We start from the raw sequence: 18,294 nt of genomic DNA, 5'->3' as shown, positions 1-18,294 counted from the left end.
ATTAATGTTTTTATGTTGATACAGCCGCCTCATATCTGTTTCCTGAGTGTTTTTTAAACCATGTACTCCATCTATGAGTAAGAACGTGAATGAATTCCTTTCCAAATTTGTAGTTCTTTTTTCCAACTGTTTTTAGTATATATGTAACATTTCTTTACACACAAATGCTGGTATTCTTTTGCACCAAGACGTTAAAGAAATGCTAAGAAAAAATGAAAATACTACGTTGCAACCTGTGTGTGTGTGTGTGTGTGTGTATATATCTGTATCTATATAGGTATAGATATATATGTGTATTCGTACCCTTTTTTCATCATCTAGTTTCCTGTGCCAGATCTTCTACTGATCCACTGAGGCAGACATGTAAAAAAGACATGAACTAAAGCATATTTCTGTATATAAACAGGACTTTAAATCTTTATCAACAGCTACTTTAGAGGAAATTCTTCAATAAACTGCAACCAAAGGCTCAACTCAGAGGACAAAACCCAACCTGTTATAAATAGTGTGACAGCAAACTTTCTCTTGTGTAAAGTTACAAATAGGAGTAATTATCCACAGGAGCTTTTATACATAATGAAGTTATAATTTGTCCTGTAGAAATTGTACATTTAAGCTATATAGTTCCCTCTGTGATAACTCTGTTTTGAATGCCTCTTATTAACATTTATGCTTTTACAACCCACTATGAGCAAACACTCAGCAACAGTGGGAAGGAAAAACTCCCTTCTTGAAGGAAAAAACCTCTGGTAGAACCAGGAAATCTGTCTAAACTAGTTGGGGGTTAGAGCAACAGATGCAAGTCTTCAGATCATTTGCAGTGTGACTGTCTTTGTGCACACTTTGACCTGATTCAGTTTTCTTATTTGTCAAAATGCACCATGGGTAATAAAAAACAAAACAAAAACAAAAACAAAACAAAATAGTAACGAAGGAGAATCCTCAGCAAAGATGAATTAAACAAGTTTTATTTTGATCAAATTTTTCTTTAAGTAAAACACATCTTTATTTGATGACATTAAAGTCATCAAATAAAGACAGTTTTGATGGAGCTCCTGACCCAGCCCAAGCTCTCTATGAAGACGAGGAAAAACTCCCCAGGGGGCCAGATCGATGGGAAGAAACCTCGGGAAAGCCCATTCAAAGAGAGATCCCCTTTCCTGGGATGGCTGGGGGAGGGGGGGGGGGGGGGGGGGTTACAGGAACTCCAAAAAAGCTAAATTTTTATTTATTTATTTTTTAAGATTGACCCATCCTATCTATTCCTGTCCAACAGAAAAAAGAAAGGAAGTTACCACAATGTATCACACTTGCATGATAAGGTGTGAATTGTGTGTTTGTGTGTGTTATCTTAGCCAGGGGTGAAGCTGGAGCTCCTCCAGTGTTGGGCGCTTCTCCGGGACTGTAGTTAAACATGCCTCCAAGAAATTCCGGCATCCTTGAAAGAAAGAAAAGATCAAAAAGATGAAGATGATAGTTCTAGTGATCCAAGGCATCAGTGAATCTGGAAGTGTGAAGTTTTCTTACCTGCGGACAGACGCTTTTTGATGCTCAGTTTCTTTGCGAGGAACCTCTCGGTACTAAAGTCCCGTGCATGAAGCGCTTCATACAACACCACTCCCATTTGCCACACCGTGGTGGGTCCACACCTGTAGCAGCTCCTCCTGTACCACTCGGGAGGGGTGTGAAGAGGCGTGCCTAACAAACAGACACAATTACAATTTCTTCTAAAACAAAAGACACAAATTGTTACATCTGTGAAAAGCAGGAGCAGAATATGTTACCATAGAAGATGCGATACAGAGATCGCTGTTTAACAAAGCAGCTCAGTCCAAAGTCGATGATGCGAACTCGAGGCACATCTGAGCCGGTCTCAATCAGAATGTTTTCTCCCTTGATGTCCCGATGAAAGATGTGTTTATCCTCAAGTTCCTTTACAGCATCAACTAGTTGCTTCAGAATGACCTGGAAAAGATGAAAAACACAATAATGAGTTAATGCTTTTCTGCCTTGATTGAACGCTGTACAGTCCAAGGCTCTCCCAGTCAACCTACCTTGGCCTTGTCCTCTGGTAAAGTTCTTCCTTTTTCTGCTTTGTATTTTTGCAGGTCCACAGCAGGGACAGGTCTCTCCAGCACCAGGATCAGCTCTTTGCCAATGTCGAACCACTCCAGCAAGGACACAGGTGCTGATATTCCCACTGACCCTTCTGCTTCACCTGCAAGTTTAAGCATAATGGCCACTTCCACCGAGAGCTTCTTCCCGCTTTCATCCTGAAATGTTACAACAAAGTGGATGATGAGGAACGCCGCATTCAATCCAGTAATGTAAAACTGATTCAAGTGTTGGACGCTTACCGCCACTTTGCAGTAGACTTTATTTTTGGGAATGTGTTTGATGGCAACCTAAAAGACACAGAGCATTGGTGAGCATTTCCTCAGTATGACATAATGAAAGGTGGAAACACAGCAGACGTTTCAGTTTACGATATTATCCATTATCTGCGTTACTGCCTGTCTTACTACCATCATCTGAACACTTACTGGAAAACGATCTTCTATCCGGTAGCCCGCAAACACTGCTCCACAGCCTCCTTCTCCGAGCTGGTGCTCCTCCACATATCTGGCTTGGAATTCACCTGAACAGACAAAACAGCAAATCTTGTTTTATTACAGCTGTGACACAAATTACTCTCCTCTGTAGCCTAAATGTTCCTTTTGCCCTTCCCCTGAATATAAAACCCAAGCTGCTTGCTACTTACGTTTTTGGTCTGCCACTGATTTTTTGCCCTGGTCCACATTCCTTCTTTTTTTCTTGGGTGACTCTCTGTTGTCTCCCGTGGCCTTTCTTTTGCCATTTTTTGCGCACACCTGTTTGTTGTTCAAGTCTGGAGATGTGGAAAACACCAAAAGCACATCAGCTCACTGGATGATAGACACAAACACTAAACACCAATATCTTAAACCTAGCAACCACACTTAATCTACCCCCTTATTCAACTAATTAGCCTACCTTTACCAGAGTCCAACCAGGAGGATGCTTGCTCCTTGTCACCGCTCATATGATCAAGCAGTTTAGCCCTCTTTGCTTTCTTTGTTGTGCCCTCTTCATCTTGCACAACCTTGCGTTTCACTCCTTTGACCACATCTGAGCTGGTGGAAGGACCAGCCTGGTCAGCGACCCTCCTCCTTTTTATTGGGGTCTTCTTTTCAGGACTGGCCTTTCTTTTAGCAGTCCTGCTCTTACAATCTATAAACGACAACAACACAGTGGTGAAAAAGAGTCCCCGACATCAGGACTGGAAGTAGTTTGATGGCAAAGAATTTGAAATTGCTTTTGCTTAAATTATCACAAGTTTATTCTTGGGATAAAAAAAAACTGACCAGTGCGAATTGATACTAGGTTCACTAAGTCTTAGATCTTGATGACACTTGTTGTTCTGTTTTTACTGTTGAGTCCAAGAATAAACTTATTACCTTATTTTACCAAAAGACCGGTAACCTTTCTTTGATTAGACATCTTGTATTAAAGCTATTTTCAATCAAACATATGATTCAATTGCTCTAAAAATGATTCACACAGTGTCAACAGTTCTAGGATTTGTATTTTACCAGGATTTTATTTTATTATTTTACTTACCTTGATCTCCTGAATCTTTCTTATCGCCTGGAGTGGTCATTTTTCTTGTTTCCTCTTTCATTGTAATTTCGGAGACCCTTTAAAATCGAAAATGTAAACCGTAATGAGTTAATACTGACTTAATATTCCTTCAAATGTGCACCTTTCAAATGCTTGACTTTTCTAACTGAATTCTGTAAGTGAGCTTTATAAGTAAACTGGAAACTACGGCAACACAACATAGAATCTTGCCTTTCAGTGACTTCACTGACTGCCAGCAGTTCAAAGTAGTTTACAGAAAAACACTGGCAGACAAAGCCATAATATTTCATATGATTCAATCATTTCATATCAATTAAACAGTTTCTTTCATTTTCTTTCATCATTTGTATAAAGACCTCATGTATGGATGACAGTATGAAGATTTGTGGTTGACCACACACTAATAAACACAGTGTCAGCTACATTGTCATCTGATTTAAAGTATTTATTATGTACATTTAACTGTCATGGTACTGAGTCTGTGACCCAGTGTTTTGTGTTTGTTCATTTATATTCATTGATTATTCTTATGTATGTTTTTGGTTCTCTTTATTGTTTTCTTCTTGTGTTACATTCTTAGGCTTTAGGTTTCTGTTACTTTGCCTTGCCCCTGTGTCCCACGTGTCATGTCTAGTCACTCTTAATGCCAGTAGGCATTCCCAGAATGATCTTTCCCCCTCTGACGCTTAGAATGACCAAATATGTGCAAAATGGACAATTCAACATGCCACCATGTCGGTCTTTTATTAAACATGACATGAAACAAATGACTGAGCCATTAAATTTGCCACAAAGGTGTTCACCTAATTCCAGGCAAATGGAATAGACTTCTATGGGACCATAAGTCTTTTTGCACTTTGACATTTGTTTTACTTTTCAGATCTGTAACCTATAACTTTTATACTGTATGTGCTTTGATCATAGGAGTCTACAGGGACTTACTTACTTTTAGCACGTTTAGCAGTTGATGTTGGCTTCTTTTTCAGTACAAATTCAAATTCAAATTTTATTTGTCACGTACACAGTCATACACAGTACGATATGTAGTGAAATGCTTGGACAACTGCTCGTGACCTAAAGAAAACAAAAAAGGAAAAGGCTATGAAAAAGATAGGAAATAAATATGAAAAATTAAAAAGGGTAAATTTAACTAGGAAGGAATAAAATATAAATTAAGGTTAAAAATGAAATAACTGTACAACACAAATTAGAATGAAGGGTAAATTTAACTGGGACACACGCTCCTGCACACCAAATCTGGAACTTCTGTCCATCATGTGTCGTCCTTTTTATCTACCTTGGGAATTTACATCGGTCATTGTAAGTGCCGTTTATATTCCACCACAAGCGGACACGGTCACCGCCTTATGCGAGCTGCATGAGGCACTCACACAGCACCAGACACAACACCGGGACGCTGCGCTTATTGTGACGGGGGACTTTAATAGCGCCAACCTCAAACGCGCAGCGCCGAACTTTTATCAACACATCACCTGCCCCACCAGGGGTGAAAGGACACTGGACCACTGCTACACCACGGTCAAGGACGGCTACAAGGCACAATCCCGCCCCCCGTTTGGCAAATCTGATCACGCCGCCATCTTCCTCATGCCAAAATACAAACAGAGGCTGAAACAGGAAGGTCCGGTTCAGAGGAAGGTCGCGCGCTGGACGGATCAATCGGTGGCCGCGTTACAGGACGCACTCGATGACGCAGACTGGGGCATGTTCAGAAACAGCTCCGACGATGACGTCAACGTGTTTACGGAAGCGGTTGTGGGATTCATCGGGAAACTAGCGGATGATACCGTGGAGACAAAGACTATCACAACGTTTCCCAACCAGAAGCCGTGGGTGGATAAAACCATCCGCGACGCTCTGAGATCCCGCACCGCTGCCTACAACACGGGACTCATGACGGGGGACATGGACCCGTACAAAGCCGCGTCATATAACGTGCGGAGGGCGGTGAAAGAGGCGAAGCAGCGCTACGGGAGGAAACTAGAGTCACAACTCCAACAGAGTGACTCTAGGAGCCTGTGGCGGGGACTAAGGACAATAACGGACTATAAAGCACCAACAACCGGTATGACGAACGCGGCCGTGACTCTGGCAGACGAGCTGAACACTTTCTATGCTCACTTCGAGGCTGCAGCTAAGGTCTCCAACAATGCTAGTGTTAGCGGCGCTAACGGCTGCAGACAGGAAGATACTGCCAGCACCGGAAACGTGCTCGTCATCTCCGAGCATGAAGTAAGGAGAGCCTTCAAGAGAGTGAACACCAGGAAAGCAGCAGGACCAGACGGCATCCCAGGTCGTATCCTAAGAGACTGCGCATACCAGCTAGCTCCTGTGTTCACTGAGATATTCAACATCTCTTTATCTCAGTCGGTGATCCCCACATGCTTCAAAGAGTCCATCATTGTTCCTGTCCCGAAGAAACCCCACCCTGCTTCTCTCAATGACTATCGCCCTGTAGCCCTCACCTCAGTAGTGATGAAGTGCTTTGAACGCCTGGTCAGAGACTTCATCATTTCTTCACTACCAGACACACTGGACCCACTACAGTTCGCTTACCGTCCAAATCGTTCCACAGACGATGCCATCTCTCATCTCCTCCACACATCACTCACTCACTTGGACACTAGAAGGGGGAATTATGTTAAAATGCTCTTCATAGACTACAGCTCTGCATTTAACACCATAATTCCCTCCACACTCACCACCAAGCTGGAGCATCTGGGACTCAGCTCATCTATGTGTCAGTGGATCTCCAACTTCCTAACTGGCAGACCACAGGCAGTAAGGATGGGTGGACATGTCTCAGCCTCCACCACTCTCAGCACTGGAGCCCCCCAGGGGTGTGTTCTGAGCCCCCTGCTGTACTCTTTGTACACATATGACTGTGTGGCCACTACCAGCTCCACCACCATCATCAAGTTTGCTGACGACACCGTCGTGGTGGGCCTGATCTCTGATAACAACGAGACGGCCTACCTGAAGGAGATTAGGAATCTGGAGAACTGGTGCCAGAGGAACAACCTCCTTCTAAACGTCAGTAAGACAAAGGAGCTGATAGTGGACTTCAGCACTAAGCAGGAGAGGAACTACCAGACCCCCGTCATCAACGAGTGCCCAGTGGAGAGAGTGGACAGCTTCAAATACCTCGGAGTTCACATCACGCAGGACCTGTCATGGTCCTGTCACATCAACACCGTGGTGAAAAAGGCCCGACAGCGTCTCTACCACCTCAGACGCTTGAGAGACTTCCAACTGCCCTCCAAGGTGCTCAGGAACTTTTACTCGTGCACCATAGAGAGCATCCTGGCGGGAAACATCTTAACCTGGTTCGGGAACAGCACCATGCAGGACAGACGAGCTCTACAGAGGGTTGTGCGGTCAGCTGAGCGCACCATCCGCTCCGAGCTCCCTGACCTGCACTTAATCTACAGCAGGCGGTGCTGGACCAAGGCCAGGAAGATGGTGAAGGACCTCAGCCATCCCAACAACAGACTGTTCTCTCTGCTGAGGTCAGGAAAGCGATTCCGCTCCCTGAAGACCAACACAGAGAGACTGAGGAGGAGCTTCTTCCCGCAGGCGATACGGTCTCTCAATCACACCACCACACAGTACTGACCCACACATATGGTTCTTACACACACACTGGACTTTCTGGACTTTGGTTTTGCACAACACTGGTCACTATATTCTTCATTTCCGGTTAATACTTGTACAGCTGCTGTTATTGTGTATATATTTATTTATATTTAGATTTCTTCATACATTCTTATATAGTTCTATATTGTGTATTGTGTATTTTGTTGTACAGTTATTTTATTTTCAACTTTAATTTATATATTTATCTTTATCTTATTCTTCCCAGTTAAATTTACCCTTCATTCTAATTTGTGTTGTACAGTTATTTCATTTTTAACCTTAATTTATATTTTATTCCTTCCTAGTTAAATTTACCCTTTTTAATTTTTCATATTTATTTCCTATCTTTTTCATAGCCTTTTCCTTTTTTGTTCTCTTTAGGTCACGAGCAGTTGTCCAAGCATTTCACTACATATCGTACTGTGTATGACTGTGTACGTGACAAATAAAATTTGAATTTGAATTTGAATTTGAATTTGGGAAAGAATAAGATAAAATATATAAATTAAAGTTGAAAATAAAATAACTGTACAACAAAATACACAATATAGAACTATATAAGAATGTATGAAGAAATATAAATAAATAAATATATATATATACACACAATAACAGCAGCTGTACAAGTATTAACCGGAAATGAAGAATGTAGTGACCAGTGACCAGGAAGATGGCGGCGTGATCAGATTTGCCAAACGGGGGGCGGGATTGTGCCTTGTAGCCGTCCTTGACCGTAGTGTAGCAGTGGTCCAGTGTCCTTTCACCCCTGGTGGGGCAGGTGATGTGTTGATAAAAGTTCGGCGCTGCGCGTTTGAGGTTGGCGCTATTAAAGTCCCCCGTCACAATAAGCGCAGCGTCCCGGTGTTGTGTCTGGTGCTGTGTGAGTGCCTCATGCAGCTCGCATAAGGCGGTGACCGTGTCCGCTTGTGGTGGAATATAAACGGCACTTACAATGACCGATGTAAATTCCCGAGGTAGATAAAAAGGACGACACATGATGGACAGAAGTTCCAGATTTGGTGTGCAGGAGCGTGTGAGAGGAACAACGTTCGCACTGTTGCACCAGTTGTTGTTCACCATTAAACACACGCCGCCTCCCCTTGACTTCCCCGAGTCCCGTGTCCTGTCCATGCGGTGAACCGAGAAGAACTCTGCCGGCTGGATGGCGTGGTCCGGCACCGCTGGGTTCAGCCATGTCTCGGTGAAGCAGAGGAGATTGCAGTCCCGAATGTCTCTCTGGAACTTTATCCTGGCCCTGAGGTCGTCAAGCTTGTTCTCCAGTGACTGGACGTTGGCGAGCAGGATGCTAGGCAGAGGTGTGCGGTGTGCACGAGCTCTCAGCCTGTTCCTGACGCCGGCTCGCTTCCCTCTAGGCCGCCGCCGCTTCCCTTTGTTCTCCCTCGAGATCTCACTCGGCCAGCTCGGATCCGGAGTTAAAAACTTCGAATTGTGAGTACATTGTATACCAATAGAAACAAGAGTGTCACTGTCATACCTAATGTACCCAATGGTGATGATTTTGCCGATTTAGAAACGCTGAAAACTAACTTAAAAAACAAAGACAAAGAAAAAGTGGTCGGAGCAGTCGTGACGGCAGCCGACCTCACCGGCGCCAGTACTGGAGCTTCCTGCTCATTGAAGACTTTTCTAAAAGGAAATGCTTAATCCAAAATGGCGTTTTAAGGGCTTGGATTAATGTCAATTTCAGCAAATATTCTTTCTTATGTTAAAAGAACATGGATCTCTGTCCGTGATAACTTCTGACTTTATAACTCAAATTTTAAGAGAGAGCTTCACTGCTAAGCTCTCATCTGTGTGGGTGTCACGGTTCGCTTGAGGACTCACAAGCAGGACTCAGAGGCACAGTCAGTATTTATTACAGTTCCACCAGGTGTATATACAAACAGTGCAGGGGATAGTGCTATATACAAAGCGGTGACAGAGAAAAGGCTCCGGGGAAATCCAGGTAGGGAAAAGCCACTTGCTCCTCTTCTGACTCTCTCTCCAAACACTCACACAAAAAGGGAATCCGCTCGGGGAATGCAGAGTCGGGTCCAGGGGATTTATGTACAGAAGGAAACACACGTTAGAGGTTTCGCACAGGGAAGCAAAAGAGAACTTGCTGCACTGGCACGAGTCACACACAACGGTCCAGCGATGAGTAGAAGCCACTCCCTGGCTTAAATGCTGGCTGCACTGATGAGGCCCAGGTGTTTCCTCTTCAGAGGGGCGTGGGCCGAGGGCGTGAACCCACCATGAGTTCCGCCCTGGCGAGAGAGCGAGAGACAGAGAGCAAGAGAGAGAGAGAGAACACTACTAGTCAGCGGCCTGCTGATCCCCTGGCCGTGACAGTGGGGTTCAAATCCCTTATTCAGATTAAGATTTTATGTGACATTACATTGGCAAAAATTAAATTTACTTGAATAATGTGAGTATTGGAGTAAGTACTTGAGTAATTTTTGAATAACTTTAATTTTGTAATGTGCATATTTTATGAATAATGATGTTTCAATACTTTAATCTACTGAATAAGTAAGAATTAGACTTAATAATCTTTTTACTTCAAAAAGGGAAATTGTGTACAATCTTTTATTCTCCAAAATGCACATAATAAAAATGTTTTGGGGAATGTATATGCTTTTTAAGAACCAATTGCTTCTTACCTGATGCATGCTATAACTTGCAGCAAAACTGAACTAAAATTTGTTAACAAGCTTACCAAATAAGAAATGTTTTGTGAATTTTCTTTGCAGAGCGACTATCAAAGCCCACATGCCCTAAAAAGGAGGGCGCGCTGGCCAGTAATGAGTTCATCACTAAGTTTAAGATAAGAGTTGATCAGAATAGAGGCGATGATGAAAGTCTGGAGCATCAGTTGGAGGCTGCCAACCTGTCTGATGAATCGTTCGAGGCCCAGACAGAAGTCAACGGACAAACATGATCACAGACATTTTAAAAACACGAGTTGAGAGTTAAGGGGGAAAAATATTGTAATAAGTATATATTTGAATTGCACACTAAGATATAAAGTGATGGCAGCGAGCACAGTGTTGCAGGATTGAATTAAAAACACATCTGACTAAGACCAACTGAAATTTAGAGTTGTGTATAATAAAGTTTATTCTTGATTAATAAAACAAATCTGTAATATTTTTCTTTCGCTTTTGTCCATTTGAATCTCGCTACAGCTTAAATAAAAGAAAAGAATATGTTTTGAATAAATTAAACTCTATTCTCTTTTTTTTCTTTCTTTTTTTCTTGGTGGGTTTTATTTTGCAATCAAACGCAACATTACACAATTATATAGTATAGTAAGAAATATCCTTTAACTTAATTTAGTATTTGTTTTTTCATTTTTGTTTTTATTGTTTCCCCTTCAGTTTTGTGCTTAAAACATGTTCTAATCTGACATATTATGCAGTAAATTATTTTTGCAATAACTTAACAGGCCATTGTGGGAGCCAACATTCACTTATCAAAGACATATTTGTATATTCTGTGGGCTGCTTTATGGTTGTGTCATTTAGAAACATAAGCCACAACAGACTTCCACTGGAGAGTACTTAAAAATGTATTTTTATGTAAAGATATTTTAATTAACTACTATATTAAGAGAGAACCTATTGTTACATGGATTAATTGTACAAACTGTAGAGAAATAAGTTTAAGCGTGCAACTTTTTATTCATTTTTAACTGTATTAATGTTTTTATGTTGATACAGCCGCCTCATATCTGTTTCCTGAGTGTTTTTTAAACCATGTACTCCATCTATGAGTAAGAACATGAATGAATTCCTTTCCAAATTTGTAGTTCTTTTTTCCAACTGTTTTTAGTATATATGTAACATTTCTTTACACACAAATGCTGGTATTCTTTTGCACCAAGACGTTAAAGAAATGCTAAGAAAAAATGAAAATACTACGTTGCAACCTGTGTGTGTGTGTGTGTATATATCTGTATCTATATAGGTATAGATATATATGTGTATTCGTACCCTTTTTTCATCATCTAGTTTCCTGTGCCAGATCTTCTACTGATCCACTGAGGCAGACATGTAAAAAAACATGAACTAAAGCATATTTCTGTATATAAACAAGACTTTAAATCTTTATCAACAGCTACTTTAGAGGAAATTCTTCAATAAACTGCAACCAAAGGCTCAACTCAGAGGACAAAACCCAACCTGTTATAAATAGTGTGACAGCAAACTTTCTCTTGTGTAAAGTTACAAATAGGAGTAATTATCCACAGGAGCTTTTATACATAATGAAGTTATAATTTGTCCTGTAGAAATTGTACATTTAAGCTATATAGTTCCCTCTGTGATAACTCTGTTTTGAATGCCTCTTATTAACTTTTATGCTTTTACAACCCACTATGAGCAAACACTCAGCAACAGTGGGAAGGAAAAACTCCCTTCTTGAAGGAAAAAACCTCTGGTAGAACCAGGAAATCTGTCTAAACTAGTTGGGGGTTAGAGCAACAGATGCAAGTCTTCAGATCATTTGCAGTGTGACTGTCTTTGTGCACACTTTGACCTGATTCAGTTTTCTTATTTGTCAAAATGCACCATGGGTAATAAAAAACAAAACAAAAACAAAAACAAAACAAAATAGTAACGAAGGAGAATCCTCAGCAAAGATGAATTAAACAAGTTTTATTTTGATCAAATTTTTCTTTAAGTAAAACACATCTTTATTTGATGACATTAAAGTCATCAAATAAAGACAGTTTTGATGGAGCTCCTGACCCAGCCCAAGCTCTCTATGAAGACGAGGAAAAACTCCCCAGGGGGCCAGATCGATGGGAAGAAACCTCGGGAAAGCCCATTCAAAGAGAGATCCCCTTTCCTGGGATGGCTGGGGGGGGGGGGGGGTTACAGGAGCTCCAAAAAAGCTAAATTTTTATTTATTTATTTTTTAAGATTGACCCATCCTATCTATTCCTGTCCAACAGAAAAAAGAAAGGAAGTTACCACAATGTATCACACTTGCATGATAAGGTGTGAATTGTGTGTTTGTGTGTGTTATCTTAGCCAGGGGTGAAGCTGGAGCTCCTCCAGTGTTGGGCGCTTCTCCGGGACTGTAGTTAAACATGCCTCCAAGAAATTCCGGCATCCTTGAAAGAAAGAAAAGATCAAAAAGATGAAGATGATAGTTCTAGTGAATCTGGAAGTGTGAAGTTTTCTTACCTGCGGACAGACGCTTTTTGATGCTCAGTTTCTTTGCGAGGAACCTCTCGGTACTAAAGTGCCGTGCATGAAGCGCTTCATACAACACCACTCCCATTTGCCACACCGTGGTGGGTCCACACCTGTAGCAGCTCCTCCTGTACCACTCGGGAGGGGTGTGAAGAGGCGTGCCTAACAAACAGACACAATTACAATTTCTTCTAAAACAAAAGACACAAATTGTTACATCTGTGAAAAGCAGGAGCAGAATATGTTACCATAGAAGATGCGATACAGAGATCGCTGTTTAACAAAGCAGCTCAGTCCAAAGTCGATGATGCGAACTCGAGGCACATCTGAGCCGGTCTCAATCAGAATGTTTTCTCCCTTGATGTCCCGATGAAAGATGTGTTTATCCTCAAGTTCCTTTACAGCATCAACTAGTTGCTTCAGAATGACCTGGAAAAGATGAAAAACACAATAATGAGTTAATGCTTTTCTGCCTTGATTGAACGCTGTACAGTCCAAGGCTCTCCCAGTCAACCTACCTTGGCCTTGTCCTCTGGTAAAGTTCTTCCTTTTTCTGCTTTGTATTTTTGCAGGTCCACAGCAGGGACAGGTCTCTCCAGCACCAGGATCAACTCTTTGCCAATGTCGAACCACTCCAGCAAGGACACAGGTGCTGATATTCCCACTGACCCTTCTGCTTCACCTGCAAGTTTAAGCATAATGGCCACTTCCACCGAGAGCTTCTTCCCGCTTTCATCCTGAAATGTTACAACAAAGTGGATGATGAGGAACGCCGCATTCAATCCAGTAATGTAAAACTGATTCAAGTGTTGGACGCTTACCGCCACTTTGCAGTAGACTTTATTTTTGGGAATGTGTTTGATGGCAACCTAAAAGACACAGAGCATTGGTGAGCATTTCCTCAGTATGACATAATGAAAGGTGGAAACACAGCAGACGTTTCAGTTTACGATATTATCCATTATCTGCGTTACTGCCTGTCTTACTACCATCATCTGAACACTTACTGGAAAACGATCTTCTATCCGGTAGCCAGAAAACACTGCTCCGCAGCCTCCTTCTCCGAGCTGGTGCTCCTCCACATATCTGGCTTGGAATTCACCTGAACAGACAAAACAGCAAATCTTGTTTTATTACAGCTGTGACACAAATTACTCTCCTCTGTAGCCTAAATGTTCCTTTTGCCCTTCCCCTGAATATAAAACCCAAGCTGCTTGCTACTTACGTTTTTGGTCTGCCACTGATTTTTTGCCCTGGTCCACATTCCTTCTTTTTTTCTTGGGTGACTCTCTGTTGTCTCCCGTGGCCTTTCTTTTGCCATTTTTTGCGCACACCTGTTTGTTGTTCAAGTCTGGAGATGTGGAAAACACCAAAAGCACATCAGCTCACTGGATGATAGACACAAACACTAAACACCAATATCTTAAACCTAGCAACCACACTTAATCTACCCCCTTATTCAACTAATTAGCCTACCTTTACCAGAGTCCAACGAGGAGGATGCTTGCTCCTTGTCACCGCTCATATGATCAAGCAGTTTAGCCCTCTTTGCTTTCTTTGTTGTGCCCTCTTCATCTTGCACAACCTTGCGTTTCACTCCTTTGACCACATCTGAGCTGGTGGAAGGACCAGCCTGGTCAGCGACCCTCCTCCTTTTTATTGGGGTCTTCTTTTCAGGACTGGCCTTTCTTTTAGCAGTCCTGCTCTTACAATCTATAAACGACAACAACACAGTGGTGAAAAAGAGTCCCCGACATCAGGACTGGAAGTAGTTTGATGGCAAAGAATTTGAAATTGCTTTTGCTTAAATTATCACAAGTTTATTCTTGGGATAAAAAAAAAACTGATCAGTGCGAATTGATACTAGGTTCACTAAGTCTTAGATCTTGATGACACTTGTTGGTCTGTTTTTACTGTTGAGTCCAAGAATAAACTTATTACCTTATTTTACCAAAAGACCGGTAACCTTTCTTTGATTAGACATCTTGTATTAAAGCTATTTTCAATCAAACATATGATTCAATTGCTCTAAAAATGATTCACACAGTGTCAACAGTTCTAGGATTTGTATTTTACCAGGATTTTATTTTATTATTTTACTTACCTTGATCTCCTGAATCTTTCTTATCGCCTGGAGTGGTCATTTTTCTTGTTTCCTCTTTCATTGTAATTTCGGAGACCCTTTAAAATCGAAAATGTAAACCGTAATGAGTTAATACTGACTTAATATTCCTTCAAATGTGCACCTTTCAAATGCTTGACTTTTCTAACTGAATTCTGTAAGTGAGCTTTATAAGTAAACTGGAAACTACGACTGATTTAAAGTATTTATTATGTACATTTAACTGTCATGGTACTGAGTCTGTGACCCAGTGTTTTGTGTTTGTTCATTTATATTCATTGATTATTCTTATGTATGTTTTTTGTTCTCTTTATTGTTTTCTTCTTGTGTCATATTCTTAGGCTTTAGGTTTCTGTTACTTTGCCTTGCCCCTGTGTCCCACTTGTCATGTCTAGTCACTCTTGTTTCCATGTTCCCCAATTTCTCCCCAGTCAGTCATGTCTCTGTGTCAACTCTGTGTCTTTGTAAAAGTCTCTTGTTTGCTGTTTTACTTTGATAGTCATGTGTGCTATGTTAGTTTTTTCATGTCTGTGAAGGTTTTCAGTCATCTAGGTCATCGTAGTCTAAGGAGTTTGGAAAGAAAGCGTCTGGACTTGAAGTTGCTTGAAGATGAGAAAGAACTTAAACTTTGCTTGAACGTCTTCAAGCAACTTAAAGAAGACCAGACGTTTTCTTTCTAAGCTCCTTAGACTATGTTAGTGTTTTCAGTTTTCCTTCCCCATGGTCTTGTTGTTTGTGATTTCTCGCAGCTGTGCTCTCATCCTGTGTCTTATTCCCTCATTTATCCCTCTGTGTATTTAAGCCCATTGTTTTCCTCTGTTTGCTGTTGGGTTGTCTGTGTATCATCCATGACAATTAAATTAAATAGCAAATGCAACTACAATTTCAATGAGATTCATTCCTGGCATACTGCGGTGGCTGAAAGTAGACACCAAGCATTATCACTGTAACTGATGTAAATATTGGACTTGGAGGGGATTCATCTGATAGACTGATGCAAACATTACGGTGAGGAAAATTTTGAATCTCCCAATTTTCTTTTTTTCTGAAAGAAAGAAAGTTGGTTACTGTATCACATTTGTATGGCAAGATGTGAATTCAGTATGCGTGTGTGTGTTTGTGTCAGAGAGGAGTTTATCTGAGCCAGGGGTAAAGCAGGAGGTCCTCCAGCTTTGGGCACTTCTCCAGGACTTTGTTAAAACTTGTTTTCAAGACGTCTGAAATGAAAGAAGGACAAGAGATATCCAGATGATAATTCCAGTGATCCAAGCGATCACATTGATTTTCTGCAAAATTTTCTTTTTGAGAGTCATTCGGCTGGGCATGGGGTATAACACATCTGCAATGTAGCAACATCTGCCTACTGGGCCTGTGTGAGAGTGTTATCTCAATGGCGGGAATGAGGACGTTGGAATTTGGCATCTCAGGCACCAACTCATCTCTTTCCTTAACCGGGCTCACCAGAGACTGGTTTCAGCCTCTCTCCATGCTTTAAGAAGGTTGAGTTGATAAATCTGACTGGCCCCTCCCCTGTCTGACCCTATCTCTTCATAGTCAACACCAATGTTCTCACCGTGTGACCATGAACGGTCCTTACCACTTGGCAAGTAATTTCGAGCTAGATGAAGGGAGTAAGACAAGCACTTTATGTCCCCGTTAAAATACAATTACATTTTATCAAATATCACTAAGCAGTCCTTACCTTTAAATACAGCCTGGTTTCTTTCTCTTTTTTTCTATATCTCTGAGTGAAGTTAGCTCTCATTCTTTCTCTTCCTGTGAAATACAGCAAGTGGAGCTTTAGCTAGCAACACACTGTGACACAGTTAGTGTTTGTTGAGGTGATAGAAATGCTGCATTTGAAATTACCTGACACAACATTTTACTCCCTTTTATGTTCACTCCTTTTTTTCTGAAGTACCGCAAATTATGGGCACGTGGGGTTGTTCTGGTGTTGTGCTAAAAATAAATAAATCAAAACTACGGTACATGGTTTGCTCTTTCATCTCTTTTTATGCGACATCCTCTACTGATTAAAACACGACTGCCTTTCACTGTTTAGGCTCAAATCTCATTGTTTGAAGGCCTGCAGTGACGTGAAATATTAAGAACGTGACTTTCAGATACCGTTCATCTGCTCTAGACAGTTTTTAGGCCTGCAACTTCTTGTCCTCCACTTGTCAAATTTCCTCAAATTTTTTAAGGACTCACTGCACAGATCGCAGATATATTCCAAGTTTTGAGCTAATTGGGAATCACTTTGCTGGTGCAAAATTCCTACAGACTTGAGGCTTGTCAAACTGTTATTTTTTGGCATTTGTTTGCAGATTGGTTCTTTTCCAAGTTGTGTGTTTTGTGTAGACACAATACTGGTTCCTTGACTTTGGTGGATTTCTTATGCTAGAATGATTCGTGGGTCATTGTTAAGTAGCTTAAGGAACAAAAAACACTCAAATCTTCAGTTGCTGTATTTGAAATGAGTGAAAAAAACAGCCAAAAGGCAAAGCCCGGAGAACTCGAGACTTTTTCACAGTACTGTAATTGTGTTTGTTTTTGTTTGTTGGGCTTTTGAAGGCCACAAATCAAGTATGAAATCATTAGTGGATCATTAGCAGTAATAAACCATTGTTTCAAACCCTTAGTGGGCTAAGATGTTTACTTTATAGTTGTGGCTTCTTGGTTTCAAATTCAACCTCTAATCTTACATCACAGCAATGCAAACATTCTTTTATGCCCTGTTTTGTAAACTGTATAGTTTACAGCTAAAATGAAGAGTGAAGATCCGCTCTGGGAGCTCTACCTAAAATCATTTGCATGTACTATGAGTTGTGGAGTCACAGGAGGCTCTCTTTGTAGTTGATGCCCAAATTAGAATAGATGTCCATAAGTTGGGTGAATGCATTTCTTCTTTGTACACACACACACACACACACACACACACACACACACACACACACACACACACACACACACACACACAGAGTCCTATACTTTAATGGTGTAGAGAGAGAAACACTTCTCACACACACATTCAACTATAGACATATGCAATCTTCGAAGTCCATCGGGCTGGGCAATACAGAAGCAGAAGCCCCACGAGAGGCAGTGGATGACAGGAATGAGGAACATGGAGAAGAGAGTCTGTTTGGAGGTGCGGGGGGGATTGGGGGTAAATAATGAATTATGCATGATGGCTAGCTCGGCCTGGCCTTCTCAGATGGATTCATTATGGGGGGCTGGCCAGGTAATATAAGGACTGTCAAGAAAAACACTAGCAAAACAGTGGAAATGGTACCAAATGAAAGGTGTGTATGTGTGTGTGTGTGTGTGTGTGTGTGTGTGTGTGTGTTGTGCGCTCCACCTGCTCCTGCCCTAGAGCAGTAGTGGAGAGGTGACCCTGCTATGGTAATAATGTGCTGGGGATTACAATTTGATGGAACCAAGCCACAAGGGTTCTTTCCTGCCCACTCTAATGACAGCTTGTTGCTGCTGGGACCGCTATACAAGGCCCTCTTGACACACACATACACACAGACGTGCACATGTGCACACAAACGCACACAATCTTCCTCACCGTTTTCCTCCCGCCACGGCTGGTTGAAGTGATACAAAGCAAAGCGTAAAGAGATGGTTATGAGAGATTTGAGAGAAAGG

The 18,294-nt window shown here is 41.5% G+C and overlaps 2 protein-coding genes across 4 annotated transcripts; both read right to left on the bottom strand.

Moving 5' to 3' along the window:
- Positions 1–1,179: 1,179 nt before the first annotated feature.
- On the bottom strand, positions 1,180–5,819 carry LOC147339325 (serine/threonine-protein kinase pim-2-like). 3 transcript variants are annotated; one of them, XM_086292609.1, is made up of 11 exons: positions 5,803–5,819; positions 4,607–4,734; positions 3,640–3,716; positions 3,013–3,249; positions 2,762–2,887; positions 2,544–2,638; positions 2,358–2,405; positions 2,055–2,273; positions 1,785–1,965; positions 1,528–1,698; positions 1,180–1,438 (listed from the first exon to the last, which is right to left on the bottom strand). In XM_086292609.1, exons 3-11 carry the CDS (start codon positions 3,698–3,700, stop codon positions 1,347–1,349), a joined length of 1,230 nt encoding a protein of 409 aa, XP_086148735.1. In that variant the 5' UTR covers positions 3,701–3,716; positions 4,607–4,734; positions 5,803–5,819; the 3' UTR covers positions 1,180–1,346. The 3 variants fall into 3 exon arrangements, with proteins under 3 accessions (XP_086148735.1, XP_086148726.1, XP_086148746.1); XM_086292600.1 differs by lacking the exon at positions 5,803–5,819 and adding an exon at positions 4,913–5,131; XM_086292620.1 differs by lacking the exons at positions 4,607–4,734; positions 5,803–5,819 and adding an exon at positions 5,154–5,690.
- A 5,469-nt stretch (positions 5,820–11,288) lies between these two features.
- LOC147339324 (serine/threonine-protein kinase pim-2-like) lies at positions 11,289–14,876 on the bottom strand. Its single transcript, XM_086292634.1, has 9 exons — positions 14,623–14,876; positions 13,995–14,231; positions 13,744–13,869; positions 13,526–13,620; positions 13,340–13,387; positions 13,037–13,255; positions 12,767–12,947; positions 12,510–12,680; positions 11,289–12,436 (listed from the first exon to the last, which is right to left on the bottom strand). The coding sequence occupies exons 1-9, from the start codon at positions 14,681–14,683 to the stop codon at positions 12,345–12,347; spliced, it is 1,230 nt and encodes a 409-aa protein (XP_086148760.1). The 5' UTR covers positions 14,684–14,876; the 3' UTR covers positions 11,289–12,344.
- Positions 14,877–18,294: the final 3,418 nt, after the last annotated feature.

This window comes from Aulonocara sp. 'chitande type north' Nkhata Bay, linkage group LG1, assembly GCF_057382095.1.
Source record: "Aulonocara sp. 'chitande type north' Nkhata Bay isolate Kocher_YH1m ecotype deep benthic linkage group LG1, A_spYH_male_GT1.1, whole genome shotgun sequence".
Lineage (NCBI taxonomy): Eukaryota > Metazoa > Chordata > Actinopteri > Cichliformes > Cichlidae > Aulonocara > Aulonocara sp. 'chitande type north' Nkhata Bay.
The sequence above is the reverse complement of the archived record's forward strand: the minus strand, read 5'-3'. Positions and strand labels throughout refer to the sequence as shown.

What these genes read in the sequence shown, in the direction of transcription:
- LOC147339325 (XM_086292609.1), bottom strand. Translation starts at nt 3,700, where the DNA reads ATGAAAGAGGAAACAAGAAAAATGACCACTCCAGGCGATAAGAAAGAT. An exon ending in GAAAGATTCAGGAGATCAAG is followed by an intron (nt 3,250 to 3,639) that starts GTAAGTAAAATA and finishes TGTCGTTTATAG; the next exon opens with ATTGTAAGAGCAGGACTGCT. An exon ending in TCTGTATCGCATCTTCTATG is followed by an intron (nt 1,699 to 1,784) that starts GTAACATATTCT and finishes TCTGTTTGTTAG; the next exon opens with GCACGCCTCTTCACACCCCT.
- LOC147339324 (XM_086292634.1), bottom strand. Translation starts at nt 14,683, where the DNA reads ATGAAAGAGGAAACAAGAAAAATGACCACTCCAGGCGATAAGAAAGAT. An exon ending in CTCGTTGGACTCTGGTAAAG is followed by an intron (nt 13,870 to 13,994) that starts GTAGGCTAATTA and finishes CCACATCTCCAG; the next exon opens with ACTTGAACAACAAACAGGTG. An exon ending in ATCAGTGGCAGACCAAAAAC is followed by an intron (nt 13,621 to 13,743) that starts GTAAGTAGCAAG and finishes TTGTCTGTTCAG; the next exon opens with GTGAATTCCAAGCCAGATAT.